Below are 19861 nucleotides of genomic sequence, written 5' to 3' on the forward strand. Positions count from 1 at the left end.
TCTAGTTATAGGTATGCTGCTGTCCTTGCATTATGACTCTTTTGCCCATGCGAGGGGGAACTAGTCTTGGAATGGTGAATGAATAAACATATTCTCATCATATCATATTGTTGTTATCTTTAGCTACATGTCTAAGATTGTTATTATTAGCTTGAGGAAAAAAACTTACAAGCTATTATGTATAACAAACTTAATGACAAGTTTTGGGCCCCATCAGAAACCAGCATCGTTTTTTAATTTATCGATGTTATTCTATCAACATGCTTCAATTGTTTTGTTAAGGATACCTCAAGAACAACCTATTACGATATTAGATAGTTTCTATTTTCTCTCTCTTTCGTCTTTTTCTAATGATCACTCTTTTAAATTTTTGTACTGTTTCCATAAACTCCTTCTGTTCATCATGGAAACTTTCTTTTTCACTCTACAAGAATGTTTCTATTTCCTCTCTCTTGATCGTTATAGAAACATTCTCATGTCTTGTATATATAGATCATTCATGATCTTTGTTTAATAACACATTCATCATTTTACTATAATATGGTATCAAAGCAAATTCCTAGCCTCTTTGAAAAAATTTAATTTCTTTTTGAAATTATTAGTTCAAAAAAATTTGAAATATTTGTCGGAATGTGTTCTCTTTTTTCCCTCCAAACCCAACTAGGGATTCGGCGTCCATTTTTTTTTGCAATTTTCTTTGTGCTACATGGTTTAAAATTTGTCTTTTTTTTCAAATCTGCCCTCTGTTCAAGAACTCTGTAAATTTTTTCAAGTTTTTTAATTCAACTACGGGTTTTTTTTTAAAACACTATATTCATGTGTTAGATTAACAAAAATTTTGCATATTCCTGGTGGGTTTTTGCAGATTTCAACTAGGTTAGTCTCACTTTTTTCTGGGTGCGTTGTTTTTTGTGCCTCAATTTTTGAGCCATTAGATTTAAAATTTAATTTTAGATTCTTAATGTGTTTTTCAAGCTCTTATCCGGCTCTTTAGTCAATCTATCTTGAAGTTCGTGCCATCTTAGATTTTTCACACTTTTTCATTGAAAAATGTGCAATGGCATCTCTCACCAATCTCATGCTGTAAGGCAATTGATGTTTCAACAGAAAGAACTACAACACTTGGAAGCAGAGAATGATAATGATCATCGAGTACTGTCGCCTTGAGGTGCTTGTTGTCAGCCGACTGGATTGTCATCGGTGTTTCTGTAGCCGACGGAGTGGTGGTCGTCGGTGTTTCTGTAGCCGATGGGTAAATAGTTTGTAGCGGACATAATATTTGTGGCCGACGGACTCCTTCGGGAAGGTTCAGCGGATAGTATTTATATCCCGTCTGGGATCATTGTAAATCATGATTCATCTTATCTTATCAAGCATAATGTAATGTTTGGCATATGCGAATATAATCTAAAGAGTTCTGCTATTTGTGTCCATTATCTGTATGCGTTGACTTCTTTACCAGTATGGTAAACATTTGGCGCCGTTGTCTTATGAATCTGGAAGGTGGGACGAATGAAGATTAATGCCAAATCAGCTTAACAAGGATCGAAATAAGGCAAAGGGAAAAGATGGAATCTATATTGCATAAGAACATTTAATTCTGGCACAACAGGCAGACCGCCGAAGGAGATTCCAAAAGATTGCCGACGGAAACAGGAGTGCGGAGGCATTGTTGGAGGAGACTCGACAACGGCTGGAATCAGTGGAAGAAGCACGAGAGGAGTTTTTGAATTTGTGTTCGCCGAGGGAAGATAATCCAGATGGAAGAGCATCGACTCACACAGCTCGGAGTGCCGACAGAGCAAGAGCGTGGAGTGAACTCTTCGTCTACAATATACTTCCGCAGGGGAAAACCTCAGAACACCCTTCTTCACCAAGGTTCACAGCAGTTGAGTCTGACAGTGTGGGAAAATAGTCCACTAGTGTGGGAGTGCAGTCCGCCGGTGTGGGAGTGCAGACCGCCGGTGTTGGAGACCAGTCCGCCCGTGTGGGAGTGAAGAGCGCCAGTGTTGCAGGACCGAGCAACGCCTGTTTATAGAAACCAATCATGATGGTGGGACCAAAAGAGAAATTGCCGAAATTTGATGGCGATGGTACGGCCGATCCCATTCGACATTGCAAAACATGTGAAACAATCTGGAGGGAAAATGGCATAACTGATGAAGACGACTAGATGAGACAATTTCCGGCAACCCTACGGGGCGTGGCAATTGATTGGTTTACTAGTACAGATCCACAAAAGCTAAACAGTTGAAATAACATCAACAAGGAGTTTCTGGCCGAATTTCAATTGTTGCATGACGATAATGAAATTGTTGCAGAAATCTTCAATACCAAGCAAGGGAAGAATGAAACTGTCCGCGTTTACGCCAGGAAATTGAAAGATTTGATAAACAAAATAGAAAATAAGCCGGCGGATGGACTTCAGAAAAGGTGGTTCGTGGAAGGCCTACGCCTTAACCTACGGAAGAAAATGAAAATTGTGCTGTCGTCGTCATACACAGAAGCCTATAATAGAGCATTGAATCTCGAAAGTGAGCACAAGACAAAGAAGAAGAAGAAGACTAGTTCCTCTGATTCTGATGATGACGAGCCTTTCGGCGAAGATAGCAGCGACAATGAAGGCAGTAGCAAGAAGGTCCGCACCTTGCAGAAGGACATGATCCGCATGGAGTTTAAAAACATGCAGAAGGAACCAAAAAGCAGTGAGTTGTGGTGCACAGAGTGTAAGACCGACGGTCATACTAAAGGATCCTGTCCAAAGAATCAATTCTGCGACATTTCTCAAATCATGGGCCATTCGACAAAGGAGTACCCCTTTAACATGAAGACAAGAGGATCTCCGCAGGTGCTTCTTATGCAGGAGGCTTCCCCGTCGAGTAGTAGCGGAAACACGAATACTGCCGGTGCTACATCCGGAGGATACAGGAATAATCGGCGTGGACAGAACAACAACAACAATAACAATAACAATACGAGCAGAAGCTGGATCCAATATGATGCAAATGGACGGCCAATTGTTCAGTGCCGTGCATGTAACTTGTGGGGGAATTTTGTGCAAGAGTGTCCAATGGCGAATACACCTCAACTATTATGCCGATGGTGCGGACCCGACGATCACGATGACTCAAAGTGTCCAAAATCCGGAGTGAACTTGATCACTGTCGGGACAAATGAGGAAGAAGTTTTGGCAATTACGCGAAAACAAGAAAAAGAATACCCAGGCCCCGCCGAAGAAAAGCGAAAATTTGTGGAAGCACGAGCGGAGGTGGAAAAAGTATCCCAACTGGCAACACCTTAGGACACCGCCGGCACTTCAGCGAGTAATTCCGTGAAACAAAACATTGTACGGAAAATTTTGCAGATGGAGGTACCAGTAAGGATAAATGATTTACTTCTCACCATGCCTCAACTTCGATCTGCTCTATCAAATATTACACCAGTTCCCAAGTCACCGGAAGAATCAAGTCAAGGGAAAGAAAAGGCACCGGGAGAACCAAATCAACAAAAGGAAAAGGAGATTGCTATAGGCGGAGAAGATCAGATGTTGCTGGTGCTGACATCCGTACGACACCCTGCAGTCGTTGAGATGGGGATCCTTGGACATGTTCTCACGGACACAATAGTTGACGGAGGGTCCGGCGTAAATGTATTGCCAGAAGAAACTTAGAGGAAACTTGGACAGCCGACATTGTGGCCTCCAAGATTTCAGCTGCTAACAGCCGATCAACATGGCATTAAACTGCTGGGTATTCTCATGGCACAGCCGGTAACAATTGGCACTCAGCCATTCTTGATGGATTTCGTGGTGATTCCATTGAAGAGAAAAGGATACAACGCCATCCTGGGCCGTGTGTGGCTTATCGAAGCGAGAGCCCGACACGACTGGAAGAAGAACACTTTATCACTGGAAAGTAAAGGTCGCCGATTTGTCATTGATCTGCATACCCAAATGGTAGGGGAAGAAGCCCTGTCATCAGATTCAGAGGAAGAAGAGGATGAAGGCAGACAACGGATGGAACCGGATCAGGAGGGAGTCTTGCGATTGGACGGGGGATTAGCGAATGACGACTTGGATTCAGTCAACAGTCTCTACCACTGGCAAATGGAGGACTATGAATTATTTCACAGTTGCAATGTTTTGTCGATTGAGGAAGGCCCGAGAGCGACTGAATATCCGGAGTTTACTGAAGTAAAGGAGGGGGAGGCATCGTTGGATGTTACACCCGCCCATGCATTCAGTAAAGGGGAGACAATCAAGTATAATGAAGCTATGTTGCAAACAATGAATTTGGGGGACGAGGCAGAGCCGAAGAACATACTAGTCAAAGATAACTGGGATCCAGTACTTAAAGCCACGGCATTCAAGATATTTCTGGAATACAAGGATGTGTTTGCATGGACATACAAGGACCTCAAGGGAGTACTGCCAGAATTATGTATGCACCGCATCCCGCTAATGGAAGGAGCCGTACCTATATGGAAGCGACCCTACAGGATGAACAAAAACTATGCGGCACGGGTTACGAAGGAAATCAACCGGATGCTAGAAGCTGGCATTATCTTCAAGGTGCAGACCAGCGAATGGGTGTCGTCGATAGTCATCTCATTGAAGAAGGATACTACTCAGATCCGGATATGCGTCGATTTCAGATGCTTGAATGCAGTCACGATCAAGGATCCTTTTCCGATTCCATTCACAAACAGCATTCTGGAGGAAGTCGCGGGACATGAAATTTACTCCTTTATGGACGGGTTCTCCGGATACAATTAGATCTCTATAGCGGAGGAGGATAAGTTGAAGACAACGTTTGTCGTCGAAGATGGGGTCTACGCGTACAACCAGATGCCATTTGGGTTATGTAACGCGCCGGCCACATTCCAGCGGATTATATTGCATATCTTCGACAGGATGTCCGTGGGAAACTTCAAAGCCTTCCTGGACAATTGGTTAATATTTAGCACGGAGGACGGACACCTAGCAGCACTTAGTGAATGCATGGAGAGATGTCATAGAGCTCGGCTAGCGTTGAATCCCAAGAAGTGCAGATTCATAGTTCCATGCGGAAGACTGCTCGAACACATTGTTTGTAAGGAAGGGTTAAAGACGATCCCCGACAAGGTGTGAGTCATTCTTGAAATGCAGCCATCTACTAATGTGACGGAGGTAAAGTCTTTTCTCGGGCATATAGGTTATTACAAGAGATTTATTAAAAAAATTTCCAAGGTGTCTCAACCGTTAGATAGGTTAACCTGCAAGGAGGAACCATTTAGATGGGATAAAGAGCAAGACGAGGCATTTGAAGGGCTAAAGGTACGACTGGCTATGGCACCCATCCTGGCATATCCAGACTGGAATAAAGAGTTTCATGTTCATGTGGATGCCTCCAACTATGCGATTGACGCGACCCTGGCATAGATAGGTAACCACGGACTGGATCACCCAATATACTTTGCCAGCCAATTGTTATCAAAGGCTGAGCAGAACTACAGCACGACCGAAAGAGAAGCGTTGGGAATGGTCTATGCTGTACAAAAATTCCATCATTATTTGCTCGCTACGCCGTTTGTGTTCTATGTTGATCACCAGGCCCTGTTGTACATGATTAATAAACCTTTCATCCAAGGGAGGATCAACAGATGGCTACTTCTGTTGCAGGAATTTACTTTCAAGATCATTGTCCGGCCGGGAAAGAAGCATGTCAGCGCCGACCACCTGTTGCGGATCAAAACAGGGGAACCAGCAGAGGGTGTGAATGACGACTTTCCTGACGCGCAGCTGTTTCAAATTGGAGTACTACCGAAATGGTATAGGAGTATTGGCAAGTACCTGTCAACAGGACAGTTTCCCACTGGGATGCCACCAAGTGAAAGGCGCAAGTTGATAATCAAGAGCCGTACCTTTCAATCAATCAATGGATTATTGTATAAAATGGGGCCGGATCATATTCTTCAGCGGTGTGTGTTAGAAGAAGAGGTACCACAGGTGTTAAAAGAAGCACATGAGGGTCCCGCAGGTGGACACATGGTACCCGACACCACTACGCGGAAGATATTGCTTGCAGGTCTCTGGTGGCCGACGGTGTACAACAACGCGCGGGAATGGGTCGTTGGATGTGACACTTGCCAACGGGTCAGGAAGCCGTTGAAGAGAGATTTCATGCCACTTAATCCCTCCCATGCGCAGGAACTTTTTGAGCGGTGGGGATTAGATTTCATTGGACCCCTGAGGGTGAGCAAGACTCGATGGTGCCGGTACATCATTGTTGCAATGGAGTACCTGACCAAATGGGCAGAGGCACGTGCGTTACCAGATAACTCAGCCGTTAGCACTGCGAAGTTTATTTATGAACAAATCATTACCAGGTATGGAATTCTATTGCAATTAACAAGTGATAGGGGAGGGCATTTTGTTAATCATGTCATTCAACTGCTCACCACCCAGTTCAAGATTTATCATTCACTGTCAAGTCCGTACTATCCAAGAGCAAACGGACAGGCCAAGGCTACCAATAAAATCTTAGTATCCATCATCTACAAATCCTGCGCGGTGGAAGGTACTGACTGGGAGGAAAACTTACCTGTCGCCCTGTGGGCTTACCGCACAGCGTACAAAGTAACGACAGGGCACACACCATTCCAGTTAATGTTTGGACAGGAAGCGGTAGTCCCAACGGAATTCATGATCCCGAGTCTGCGAATAGCGTTGGAAAACAAGCTGGATGACGAAGGAAGCTTACAAGAGCGGTTAAAGAATCTAAATAAGCTGGAGGAGAAGCGATTGCTGACACAGTGGGCGACGGAAGTGGCACAGACCAGACGCAAGGTCTGGCATGATAAGCATCTAAAACGTAGCAAGTTCCAGCCAAGACAGTTAGTGTTGAAGTACGATGGTCGCAATCAAATAACACCAGGGAAGTTCAAGGTTCGGTGGGTTGGAGCATACCAGATCTGGGAGGTTGGCGACAATGGAGCAATCAAACTATTGACGTTGGACGGACAGGAGATGCCTCAGTCGGTTAACGGATCCAAATTGAAAATATACCGCGCCTAGAAGGTATCGTCGCTATCATCATCGCCCAATGCTGACATGAGTTCTCGGTCGTCATCAACGGTAAACAACCGGGAGGCTTCTGCTCCAATTTGAGGTAATCTGTAGGAAAGGAGAAAAAAAAAAAAATTATAAAAATAAAATAAAATAAAAAACAATTAAAAAATAAAAATTATAAAAAATAAAAAATAAAAATAAAAATAATGAAAAGTTCTCCGCGGGCACCTGTCCACGGGAGGTGCTCCACGGACACCTTTCCGTAGCAGTTTGTCCCTCTTTTCGCGGAGTGTTCACGCGGAGACTGTTTTGACCCTCTTCTCGCGGGGTATTCACGTGGAGGTTGTTTTGATATAACATTGCCCACGGAGTTCTGTCTTCAAACTTCATAATTCTTTTTTGTAGTAAGGGGTATATTCACATCTCCCTAAGAAGATTCAAGCAATTCTGTATACTTTCTCGTGGCTTAGAAGAACAAGGTCTACAAGGAGATTTTGGAATTTGAATTCCCGTGTTCCATCCTAAGGAAGGCCAATGTCAAATGTGCAGACCCCTTTTGTTGATTGCTTTAACAACGACTAGAAGGCGGGAATAACAGTCTTACGCGGGCGGATTAGGATTTCCTCCAGTTTCAAGAAAGATCATCAGATTCTAAGGTCTAAGGCGGGAACGGTTTAGACTAAAGGCGTTGAAGTTGGTATCTGATATCAAGATGCCCGTTTTCAGCCTGCCAAGGCATCTCTGCTTTGCATGTTCCAGCTAATGTTGTTGTGCTCTGCACTCCTTTTTCATTGATCCCCAGTTCTTCTCCGCGCCCGACTTCTACTGTGCTACGGATAGTTTTGGCCTCAGCAAAGACAGAAGAACACGAAGGGCAGATTGTTGGTTGTTCGTTGTGTCCCATTTTTGAGCAGTATTAGAATACACCCATGATTCAAAATTCCTTCCGTGGGAAAGGTGTGCTAAATGGAAAACTTATATAACAAGGAATAAGCCAATGTTGCATGGAATCGGCGGGCAAATGGAAGCCGTGGAAGAGTCAGTTGGTGGCAAATATGGAAAGAAATTCAAGGGTTTTGGCATCAGGGATTCGTGTTGCAGGTCCCTCGGGTTCCAGTAGCAAGAAGTAGAAGACCAGGGAGGAACTTACTTATCTCACCGTCCAGTTCGAGGGTCTTAGTGGGAGCGAATGCCGGAGGTGGTGGCAAGAGACCCCGGAGGCAGACCAGATTAAGCAGATTCTGATATGGGCACAGGTACATTGGGCCATCCAGCTTCCCATCTTCTCCATCCGGATGTTTGAATCAGTATTGCGCACCATGATAAAGACATATAGCCCGCGGAGCAGAACAAGTACATTCATGTACAAGAAGCAGTAGATGACGGTGTCTTTTAAACCTAGGGATTTCACTAGAGTTTTTGGCATCCCTGGCCCCGATGGTAAGAAAGTGGAGATCAAGAACCACAAACTCTCACAAGAATGGAAGGAGCATTGGATAGATCTTATATGCTGGGATCTTACACCCATGGAGAGGGACGCAGCGATTTAGGGGTCAAAGTGCAGAGGGCTTCGCAGGGACTTTTTTCGAGAGGGTCACTGGCGGTGCATCATGGATGTAATCAAGAGCAGGTTGATAGGTGCTACTCGAGCTTCAGATATAGCGTTTCCATAGGTGGTATTCATGAATGGCATCATGCAGGGTATGGTATATGATTGGGCCTCAGTCCTTGCCGACAGGATGGAGGAATTCATGACGCTTCTGCATCGAATATTTTTTATGCCACACCATGCCATTGGGCTATTCCTGGAGGCTGCAGCTAGCCAGATACCACTGGATGATTTTGAGGCTCCTCTGAGGGGCAAGTTGGCCGACGGGGAACCTCCCATATTCTATTGGCGCCATTTGGATACAGGTGGAACAATAGCGGGCCAGAAGAGAGTACTCCGAGGACTGGACACTTCCAGAGAGACAGAGAGCGGACGGGAGGACACTTCAGAGAATGATGAGGTTGAGTCCGTGGAAGAGGAAGAGAGCACTTCGGCGAAAGTTGGCAGAGAGGCAGTGGGTAGTGGGTCCACATTCTTTACCCCTCCTCAACTATCAACTTCGGCGCACTTGACTACCTGCACGACAATCATTCCCCCGTTTGGCCAGCGCCATGTCTCGGTCGTGATGACCCCTTCGACGGTGGCAGAGGTTGTCCCACAGGTAGTGACGGAGATGGTCCCACATACAGCGACAGATGTTGTCCCACGGATAGTCGCCGAGATATTGCCGACAGTTGTAGCGGAGGTGATTCCAGTTGTACCAGCGGACCAGGTTTCACAAGTAGATGTCGTTACCGTCGCAGTCTCACAGACAACACAGTTGCCACCGTCGGAGCCTGAGCCTCAGGTTCGTTTGGATGTCATTGATTGTGATGCAGTTCTCACGGTTTCATCATCCTTATTAGCAGAGATCGAGCCAGCCGAGTTAGCCCAGCCAGTACCGCAGCCACTACAGGAGAACATGGAGCCCGAACAATCAGAGCAACCGAAGGTGATGGATAGAGCTAGTATGTTTTTGAGGCAACAATTCCGACTCACTCCTGCTAAGCGGGGTCCATCCATCCAGTCTCCCAGGCGTTCAGGAACATCACCGGCAATAGTAGAGCCTTAATCTCAGGAGGAGGGAATGCCACATGCCGTGGTTGCACCAACAACAGAGGAGGCGGCACCGGATGTGGGCATGGCTCCGGCTGATGAGGAGGAGAATAGTGATGCCGCATGGTCATTGGAGGACTTCGCCAAGGAGGATTACGGGTCGGATGAGGACAGGTGTAGGGACTACCTTAGGACTATGAAGTCTGCATTGAAGAAGAGACACAATGTGGCAATTCAGGCTCTGACTCGGCGGAGGGAGTGGCATTTGATCCGAGCGTATATTCGAGGGGTTTGTCCTCAACGATTTCAGACTTGTTTTGTGGATAGAGGTTGGCCGGCAGTTGAGACACCAGAGATGTTGGCAGATTGGGCCACTGCTCTGGAGTTGGGACCAAGTGACACTCCGTTGATGAGGCTGGCACATGAGATTGTGGGATTGTATAAGGAAGTTTACTATGCTCGGCAGTGCGCGAAGGCGGACAGGGCAGCGGATAGTATTGCATCTCAGAGATCTCTAGCAGTTGAGAGGGAGGCAAGAGAAAAATTAGCCGTGGACTTGGCTGACCAGTAGGCAACATGGGCAGCGGAGCGGGCAGCACTATTGAGGGATATGGCAGCAGTTGTGCGGGATAAGGATGCGGCTGAGCACGAGTTGCGGTTAGCCAGGAGGCAGGCTATGGATGCCGCGCTTCTCCTGAAGGAGGCCGTGGAGGTTAATTCTCAGATTCAAAGAAATCTGCGCATCAGGACAGAGCAGGTGTATGAGTTGTGTCGCCAGCAACACTCTTCTGGGATGCCCCCTCCTTCTCTCTAGTATTTTCTTGGTTGTCTGTAAGTTGATAACTATCTATAAGTTGTCTCCTAATTTTGTTAGTCGTCAGGAGACGACTTTTTCTTTTTGGGGGGATGGTGTCAGCCGGCTGGATTGTTGTCGGTGTTTCTATAGCCGACGGAGTGGTGGTCGTCGGTGTTTCTATAGCCGACGGGTAAATAGTTTGTAGCGGACATAATATTTGTGGCTGACGAACTCCTTCGGGAAGGTTCGGCGGATAATATTTATATCCCGTTTGGGATCATTGTAAACCATGATTCATCTTATCTTATCAAGCATAATGTAATGTCTGGCATATGCGAATATAATCTAAAGAGTTCTGGTATTCGTGTCCATTATCTATATGCGTTGGTTTCTTTACCAGTACGGTAAACACTTGTTCTAGGTACAGAGACTCGTCCTACCACAATTAATGCTACCACAGACCAACATTGCAGAACATACAGAGTCTTTTTCTAATGGTCACTCTTTTTGTAATGTTTCCATAAACTCCTTCTGTTCGTTATGGAAACTTTCTTTTTCACTCTACAAGAATGTTTTTATTTCCTCTCTCTTGTTCGTTATAGAAACATTCTCTTGTATCTTGTATATTAATATATAGATCATTCATGATCTTTGTTTAATAACACATTCATAATTTTACCATAATACAACCTTCTAGGTCTAGTTGAGCCTAAAGTGTTTTCACACCAAAAGACTAGCATTTGTCCTCCAAATTTTATTGATGAGCCCATATCCTATCCTTTTTGAAAACAACTGTGTGGCCTTGAAGATAGGTTAACCCTCTAGGATAGTGGAATTTAGACTAATCAGTTCCAACTTCCAAGAACTTAGGCAATTCCTTGGCAAATACTCAATCTTGTTCATCGTAGTTTGGATGTGGAGATTGTGTTCGGACTTTGGTTTATAACAAGATATAGGTATGATCTATGTGACGATAAGAGTGTGAATACCATTGATGATTTCATTACTATTCATGGGCAAGTGGTGTGCATTAATGTATATCTTAGGTTGTTGCAATTGCTTGGTGAAGTTTACAAGCATGGAGTGATTTAGACGATTCATCTTATCTATGGGAATTTCTCTCCTAGTGGTTCATGTTTTGGAACACTTCTGCATATGAGTATCAAATGGGTGAATGTTAGGTTTGGGTGCGCTATTCACCTTGCAGATCCTAAGATCAAATGTAACTTAATTGTTCATTAAAAGGTTACTTATGTATGCATCTTTGACATTCATGGAGTGGGTTAATAGGATGCCCATGTGAGTGTAAGGACATATAATTATTTTCTTTTTCTTTGGGGACTTTGAAATATTGTTGTAATAAAGCATTGATGAGAGGGTTACATGATGGACTTGTAAGAGCTTTTCCTTCATTAGTGGATGTAATATGCAATTAGTGTTTTATGGGGGAGTGCTTTGGGGTGGTATACGCCCACTAGGTTCTCAATGGTCGAAGATATTCATGCGAGGAGTTACATTCTGTTTTGGAGGCCACGTGAGAATTCTTACCATGGTAATTTGTGGCTTTTTGGCTTATGGAATCATCTTTTAATAAGTTTTTGGGCCTCCTCAAATTTATATATCGAAGTGTCATGTCCCTGCCATGTTATGAAAAAAATGCAGCCTTAAAATTGCACCTTGCATTTAAGGGCATTAAATAAAATTTCTAAGGAAGGCTGATTAGGGTTAGAACTGAATTTAAAGAGTGGTAAAAGATAATTAAACAAGGCTAATAGGTATTGTTTAGGCTTAATCCTTATGGAGAATATAAATCTATCATAATAGCTGACTCCTCTCCATATGATGGCGCATTCAATTAGTTGAAATAAATAAAAAATTGCATTGTCAGCTGTATCTTAAGGAAATAATATAGCAAGCATTTGTTCATATTGCTGGCTGACCTAGTTGTGACCCTTGGTAAAATATTTTAAAACAAATTAAATATTATATGTACTATCCAACCTGATATGATAAGTTGTATCGTTTGGAGAAGAGATGCCTCTTGGAAGGTATAAAGACCTCGTTGAGACTCATTTGGGCATCCATGCAATGCAACATCTTTCTATTTAGGAGCAGACTTATGAAGCAGATATCCGAGGTCACGGAAAATCAGACTGTGCGATTAAGAATGCTTGTGAGAAAATCTCAAGGTTACGGAAAATCCAACAATGGGATTAAGAATGCTTGTGAGAAAATCTCGAGGTTTCGAAAAATCAGACTCTCAGATTTAAGAAGGCTTGTGAGAAAATCTTAAGAAACTCCAAAGTGGGGATATTACAAGGAGGCTTGAAATGGAGGCATTATGCATTGTTTCCTATAGGGTTATGTTGCCATTACCTCCAAAGATTCAAAAATATTGATCTCCATGGAAGGCATAAGACTGACTGATATTGCATTGCAACATTGTTGTTGCTGAGAATACATTGATTTTGACACTTTGGAGGCTTGATTTTCCTGGGTTTCCGTAGGTATATCTATGTCACTCTTGTCTATGGTGGTTCTATTTTTCTTCTTCTCTGTTTTTTTAATGTTTTATATGCTGAAATGTTATCTATGACTCTCCTAGTCAGGTTAATACATAAAATTTCTGCATTTAGTATTTAATTTTAGCTCTAAATTTAGATGCCAAGGGCTTTACACAATTATTTTCCTTAGCTAATGTGAAATTTAAATCTACTTATCCTGTTGTGTCCATGGCAAAAGATCAAACTTGTTGCCTTTTAACCTTCAGAGAAATGTGGCAGCAAACGATTGAAGGTATGAACATTTAGATTGTGGAACAAAATGTATAAAATGTTAATAGACATAATAAATAAAAAACCTTGTCTTCTCTTAGTGCCTCTTGATATGCTGCATCCTGACCCTCTCTCAGTTGCCTGTTTGACAAGATCCCATCTTCTTCTTTAAGCCTCTCATTCATCAAAGCCGAACCTTGTTCTTCTAATGCTCTCTGTAAGATCTCAACCAATGCTTCTGGAGGCACTGGACCTTCCACCTAATCCAAACAAGAACAAAGATCAAGATGAATATCTACAAGGAGTCAACTTGACAACTAAAATTGATTATGAAAAAATACTTCATATTGGCTTGATAGAATTTAGTTGACATAAACCTTTAGAAATGTAATCCTCCACAAGTGGCATAAGAAACTAGTGAAATAGTTTTGGTGCATATAGATATTATGGGTAGAAAAACCATGGATAGCAAATAAAAATGGTAAACATTATTCTAGCATATATTGGAGACTATGAATACCATATGGCGGCAAGTAGTATTAAATCTAAATGTTGTACTTGGCTATATCAAGTCAGTAGTGTCTACTTTTTAACCAGTAGCTATTTCTAACAACCACATTTAGGATCACACTCTGGTCAAAAAGTGTGATCTGAAATACTGATATTAAAATTACTCACACAATTTACTCCATAAAACTTTAAAACACTATTATGGACAGAAAAAGCAATTATATCAATAAAAATATTAATTGCAACAATAAATTACTCTCTGCTATCGAAATGCCTTTAATTTATTTTTTAAATAGTTTTTGTCTCTTTGTCTACAAATTTTTATGTATTTTTTAAATCCCAAAATTTCCCATTTTTGTTTCCAAAATTTCTTGTACTTCTGAGTTGCTGATTAATTCCCAAAACAATTTTAGCTTCTAAGAAAAAATCCTATTTTTCCATAAAAAATTATTGCTTCCAAGACAAAGTGAATTCATACCCATGCATCATGCATTATATTGACAGTTTTTAGATATCGCCATCTGCACTTCAGCAATCCGCTTTCACAAAGACAATGTGTATATATTTATACTTCAAATTTGAAGGCAATCCAATATGTTAGTGGGAATCATAGAGTTGACAAAGCTATTTTGATCGTTGGTTGTGGGCCACAACTGAACTGAGCAACTTAGGTCATAAAATTTATGCGAGTAAGTTATACATATTGATCAATCTATGGATTTTTAAACACAGCAATGATTAAGTTCGGCCGTGGTGTAGAGGCCCATAAGCTGTATTGCATTATGTGGAAGAAAGGATACAAAGCTGTCACAGCTGCTTGTCTCTAATTTCTTGAGAACCTTTAAAATGCAAATCAGACACAAGAGGCTACTGACATCTTGCAAATATATGGTAATTGAAATTGATATTACCACATATATTGTTAAATTTTGAGACAAAAGTATAGAAAGACCCCTGTTTAGGGTGATGATGGCGGCAAAGAATCTTGTTTGATTGTGGAGCTAAATTTGGAGGGTTAATTGCAAATTGTGTTTCCTCTGAACATTGCAAATCATCTACTAAATAGCCAATTGAGATTGATGGACATATTCTCCTGGTAAATAGTGTCCTATCTGTGCTAGCATGTATTTGATTGCTTGAAAATGGTGAGTTGACCTTAAGTAGTGGAAAGAGAAAAATGCCTCATTAGTTGACAATAGAAAGAACTATTTCTAAGGTCAAGGGAAGTACCCCAAGGCTAAGGCCCATCAAATGAAGTATTCAAGTGACCAAGGTAGGTAATTCGGTGACTCAAGGACTGTGCTGATTTTTGAAGCAGCTTGATAGCAAGACATGTTTGTAACATGTAAGGACACAGAAGGATTAGAATAATCTAGTAGTGCTTGCAAAATAATGTGGGTGTTTGATAGAGGGTGTGGACTTGGGGCATGCCCACGAAAGGAGACAGGTAAGGGGCACTTGAGAAAAGTGGTAATGTTATTGTCAAGTCACAGGTGATGGGAATCCCATCAGAAGAAGTTTTTTAGGGATCCAATGCTTGGATGCAAAGATCGTAAATGTGTGCCTCTGGGAATTTGACCATAGTCATGTGGTGAAGGGGCATTAATTGAATGGATGTCCAAAAAACCTTTAAGGTTGCAGGGCAAAATCTTTTGAATCAAGTCGAGGACAAGGGTGCGACCAAGAAGCCTTCAAGGTTGCTTTTCTTTAAGAGTGTGGAATTAAATTTCATGGAAGCATACTTTTGGATTATTAAGTAGAGAAATCTATATATGTGTTTAGGAGGTCAAACAAGCATGCATTGGATCGTATAGAATGTCTGTAGATTGTTGTTTAGTCTTGGGAACTAAGATCGATTAATTTACATTTGGCTTAGCTAACTTATTAAAATAGCATATTTTTGTGACTTGATCACTCTTAACAATAAATAGGTTAAGGATAAAAAATTCAAGACATGTTGATGTTGATTGCATGCAGAGTATTAGCCAACTGAACCCAGTATGCAGCACTATTTCAAGCTTACTCACTAGTTGCAGCAGCTAGTTACCCAAGCAGTTTAGTGATATGGAATGGCACCCATGGACACATGAAAAGGATTTTTACATTGGTAACATCAATTAGTAGGTGTCTTCGAGCCTTGCAAAACATGCCTAAACCTTAACCGTTAACTAAATTAGTAACCTATTCACAATCATTTAGATTGTATCTGATTTAGTCACTGGAGGGGCATTATATGATATTTGATACTATGATATATTGTAAACATGTTTTTAGAAGACAGCGCCCATATTAGAACTAACAGGTTATTCTAGGAGGACAAACGTTATGTTTAAGCTGTTTGCATAGCTATAAATAAACGTGTTGCTTTCATATTATAAATCAGCCACCAATTAATTCTTATACACATTAGCTTCATTATGGTCATGAAGAAATTATAAACAAATACTCTATTCTGCGTTCTTGTCATAGAAGCACTATTAGTTCAACAGATGGTCAACGAGGTTGCATTAAATAAAATTTTACAATGGACTACTTGACATTTTAACGATAGCAAGAACTTCATAATATTTTTGGGAACACCAGAGCTCATCTGGAAGATTTGGAGGGAGGACGCAGGTTGCTAAACAAGAAAGAGTGGAACCCGGTCTACTTTTATTGTGAGTTGATGCAGTCAAGCAATTTTCGCTCTTTCTAATTATATTTATATCTAAAGACTAAAAGGGATAATAGAAGTGTGATCGTGAATTCTTCGAGTATATGGATATGCCTATGCTTTGGGAAGCTATCCAGACTTGATTGTTTGCATCTTGAAATAATGATGATAATAAGTAACAAAATAGACTGTCCAATCTAAAAGATGAACTTGAAACAATTGACGGGATTACTACAGACAAACCTGTTGTAATACTGCAAGATTTTCATGTGAAGCAGATGTTACAAGTGCACAAAAGGGGAACGTTGTTGCTTGTAAGGCATTGCTCATATGAAACCCTTCACTGCTGTTCACTGTCGCACCCCAGCAAACAAAGGTAGCATTCAAGTACTGTACAACAAGCTCGGAGCAGAGAGTGTTCTGACAAAAAATATTGGTGTGTGGATGGTCTGGATAATGAAGATACACAAACAAAAACTTGTATTCCTCCTTTGCCCTTCTTAAAGCATCCATGAAATTTGATTCCACAAAGGAAGGATGATAATGCCCATACTGTTGCTCAAAGTTTATAACAAAAGCTAATGTTTCTGATTGAATTGGAACCACAGGAGGCTCATCATTCTGAACATATGGTGTAAATGGGTCTAGGAAGGGATTCTGCTGCTGGATCCTCTGTGGTTGTCTCCTGACCATGCCAATATGAGATAAAACGTCCCCTGCCACTGTCATTCCATATCCTACTGCTTTGGATACTCCCCCTACAATACATGAAGGCAGAGACACTATCTTTGCCATCATAGCAGCACAGCTTGACTGCGGCTCTGACGTAGAATCCACTTGCTGTCGGTGATTCTTCCGCCCCCTATTATCTCCATTGCCAACAAATGGGTCTCTCAATCCATTGTGATCCATAGTTCTTGTGGAGGTTTGGTCTGAACAATAGCTGTAATTATAATCCTCTCTTCCTCTATAAAAACTTTCTTCCGGTGTTTGGCATAGATAAGAACTGCAATGATAATCGTTTTCTTCTCTATCAATTGAGCTAAGTAGCTTGTGGGATTTGGCCTATAGATGGACTATATCAAAAAATTAAAAGATTGGGCTGAACTACTACAATAAACACCTTTTCCCTATCAAAAAAACCTCTACTGAATCTAACCCACAGGGCGGATTTTGCGAAATCCTTTCTTTATGGTTAGCAGTTTGTTCTAGGGCTGGAACCCAATTACTCAAGCTACTATATAGAGAACTTGTCGGTGTTTCTTTGACAGTTTCATCCAGTATAGAATATACTGCAGCATCAAATTCCCAACCGTGAAATTGGGAAATACTGAAGCATATCGATAAATCCTCCAAGCTTGTAACGTCATGAAGGCATCTGACTTTGAACATTTTATTTTCCATAATATCCTGATCCTTCTGCTACTTTCTGACAGAAGAATTTGAACTTCACCCCAACAATGCCTAAGGATTGCTTCTGCTACAAAGTGAAGGAAAGAATATCCCAGATAAAATAATTCTGGAATTTCATTGCAATCACCATTCCATTGAGATTTCAAGTTATGAGGTATAAATTGTCAAAAGAACAGAACCCAGTTCCAAATCCGTAACTCGGCATACCTAGATTCTTACGTAAAGTTGCTGTGGCTGAAAAAAATGATGCACAGGAATCTACCTGCACAGTTTGTCGGCAAGTATTTTTGTTTAGTAGGAAGAATTTGCCACATTTGTATCGAATAAACCAGACTACTTTTTCTTTTGAGAAAATATCATCTCGAACGGAAGAAAGCAAGATGGAGATCGAGGTTGAATCATAAATCTGTAGCAATAGTTTTGCGAAGAAAAACTTTAGGTGCATAAAAGAAATATGCCGCATCTATTTATTGTAAATGACTATATTTGGTATAAATAAATAGCTTAACATAAATAAGGGAGGTTGAAAATTTGTTGGAAATTTAAGGTAATATATGAAAATTTGAACTTTAACAATAATGAAAGAATTAATATTCATGTTAGTAATGATATTATACAAAATTTAGTTGTGAATATCTAATTCGAGGGGTTGATTTTTTTAAACCTAAAGTTAATATATAAAAACAAGAGCTAGAATGTTGTGTTTGGTTTATAAATTTGAAAAGACAACCATAAATTAAATTATTGATGGAAAATTTAAGTTGTGTTTGGTTTATAAATTTGAAAAGACAACCATAAATTAAATTATTGATGGAAAATTTAAGTTGAATTTTGATATCCCTCCACTTTTAATTCTTGTTTAGATATTTATTAGTTGTTATCTTTACTGTTAATATTGTTTTTCTTTTTCTATTTATTAGTTGTCATGTTCTAATCTATTCATTTAACTTTTGATTTTTTAAATTGATTTAGATTTTAGTTTTTAAATTATTTTATTTATTTTTTTATATTTGTTTAATTTTTTCTTTAAATATTATTTTTTAGTTTATATAATTTATTTAGTCAATAGAATATTTGTTAGACATATTAATTTTTTTAATTTCTCTTATTAATTTTTTATAAGAGATTTTTTGATGGGTTTCTTTAAATGATTTTTTTTCATATTTTATAAATTTAATTTAAATTAATAATATTTATTAATCTATTTTAAAAAATTTAGTAAATATTATGTTATTTAATTTAAAAATTATTAATAATCTAATTTGTTCACATAAGATTATATTTTAAATATTTACTTTTAATTTTTTTCTTTTTCTTATTTATTTAAAAAATAATTACTTGTGATCTCCACATTAGATTATGTTATAATCTCTATTTATTAAACTTTTGATTTTTTAAATTGATTTAGGTTTTAGTTATTAAATTACTTTAAATTTTTTTTTTATTAATTTAGTTTTTCTTTAAATATTGTGTTTTTCAGTTTCTATAATTTATTTAGTCAATATTTTTGTCATATTTGATAAATTGAATTTAATTGTAAAATCTTGAAATTATTGAACACGTTTCTTAAGCAATATCCAAATTTCTTAAATATTGTAAATTTTATATCCATATTTTAATCTTCAACTTTTTTATTTTTGTATTTTCATTTTTTTTTAAAATTATATTTACATTATTTAATGTTTATTCTACATTTTTCTCTTAAATCTCATCTCCTATCACTGCACTCGTTACATGTACAAAAGCATGTGACTCTTACTATAATACTTTGTATATTTTAGTCAATAGGCTATTTGTGAGAACTTTGTTCTCGAAAATTGAATTTTTGATGGAAAAGTTGTCAGTTGGCTAGAAAAGTTGTTAGTTTGGCCAAAAAATTGTAAATTCTTCTTATTAATTATTTATCGGCCAATTTTTATCTCTCTACTTTTAACTCTTGTTTTAATATTTATTAATTATTATCTCCACTTTTACCGATTGTTTTTCTTTTGTTATTTATTTAAAAACATAATTACTCGTCTCT

At 39.9% G+C, this 19861-nt stretch overlaps 1 protein-coding gene across 3 annotated transcripts in view; it reads right to left on the reverse strand.

Annotated features, from left to right (window-relative positions):
- Positions 1–18307, reverse strand: part of LOC149580700 (plant UBX domain-containing protein 10-like) — a 40945-nt gene extending 22638 nt beyond the window's left edge. For 2 of the 3 annotated variants that reach the window (XM_089792922.1, XM_089792911.1), the window contains exons 1-2: positions 16669–18279; positions 13349–13522 (exon numbers count right to left, since the gene is read on the reverse strand). In XM_089792922.1, the coding sequence (XP_089649048.1) occupies positions 13349–13522; positions 16669–17337 (843 nt within the window). In that variant the 5' untranslated portion in view covers positions 17338–18279. Of the gene's footprint in view, positions 1–13348; positions 13523–16668 lie in introns of all 3 variants that reach the window. The other variant, XM_089792914.1, reaches the window with a different exon arrangement.
- Positions 18308–19861: the final 1554 nt, after the last annotated feature.

The sequence above is a fragment of the Cupressus sempervirens genome, chromosome 1 (genome assembly GCF_028749045.1).
Source record: "Cupressus sempervirens isolate cs-2001-9-10 chromosome 1, ASM2874904v1, whole genome shotgun sequence".
Lineage (NCBI taxonomy): Eukaryota > Viridiplantae > Streptophyta > Pinopsida > Cupressales > Cupressaceae > Cupressus > Cupressus sempervirens.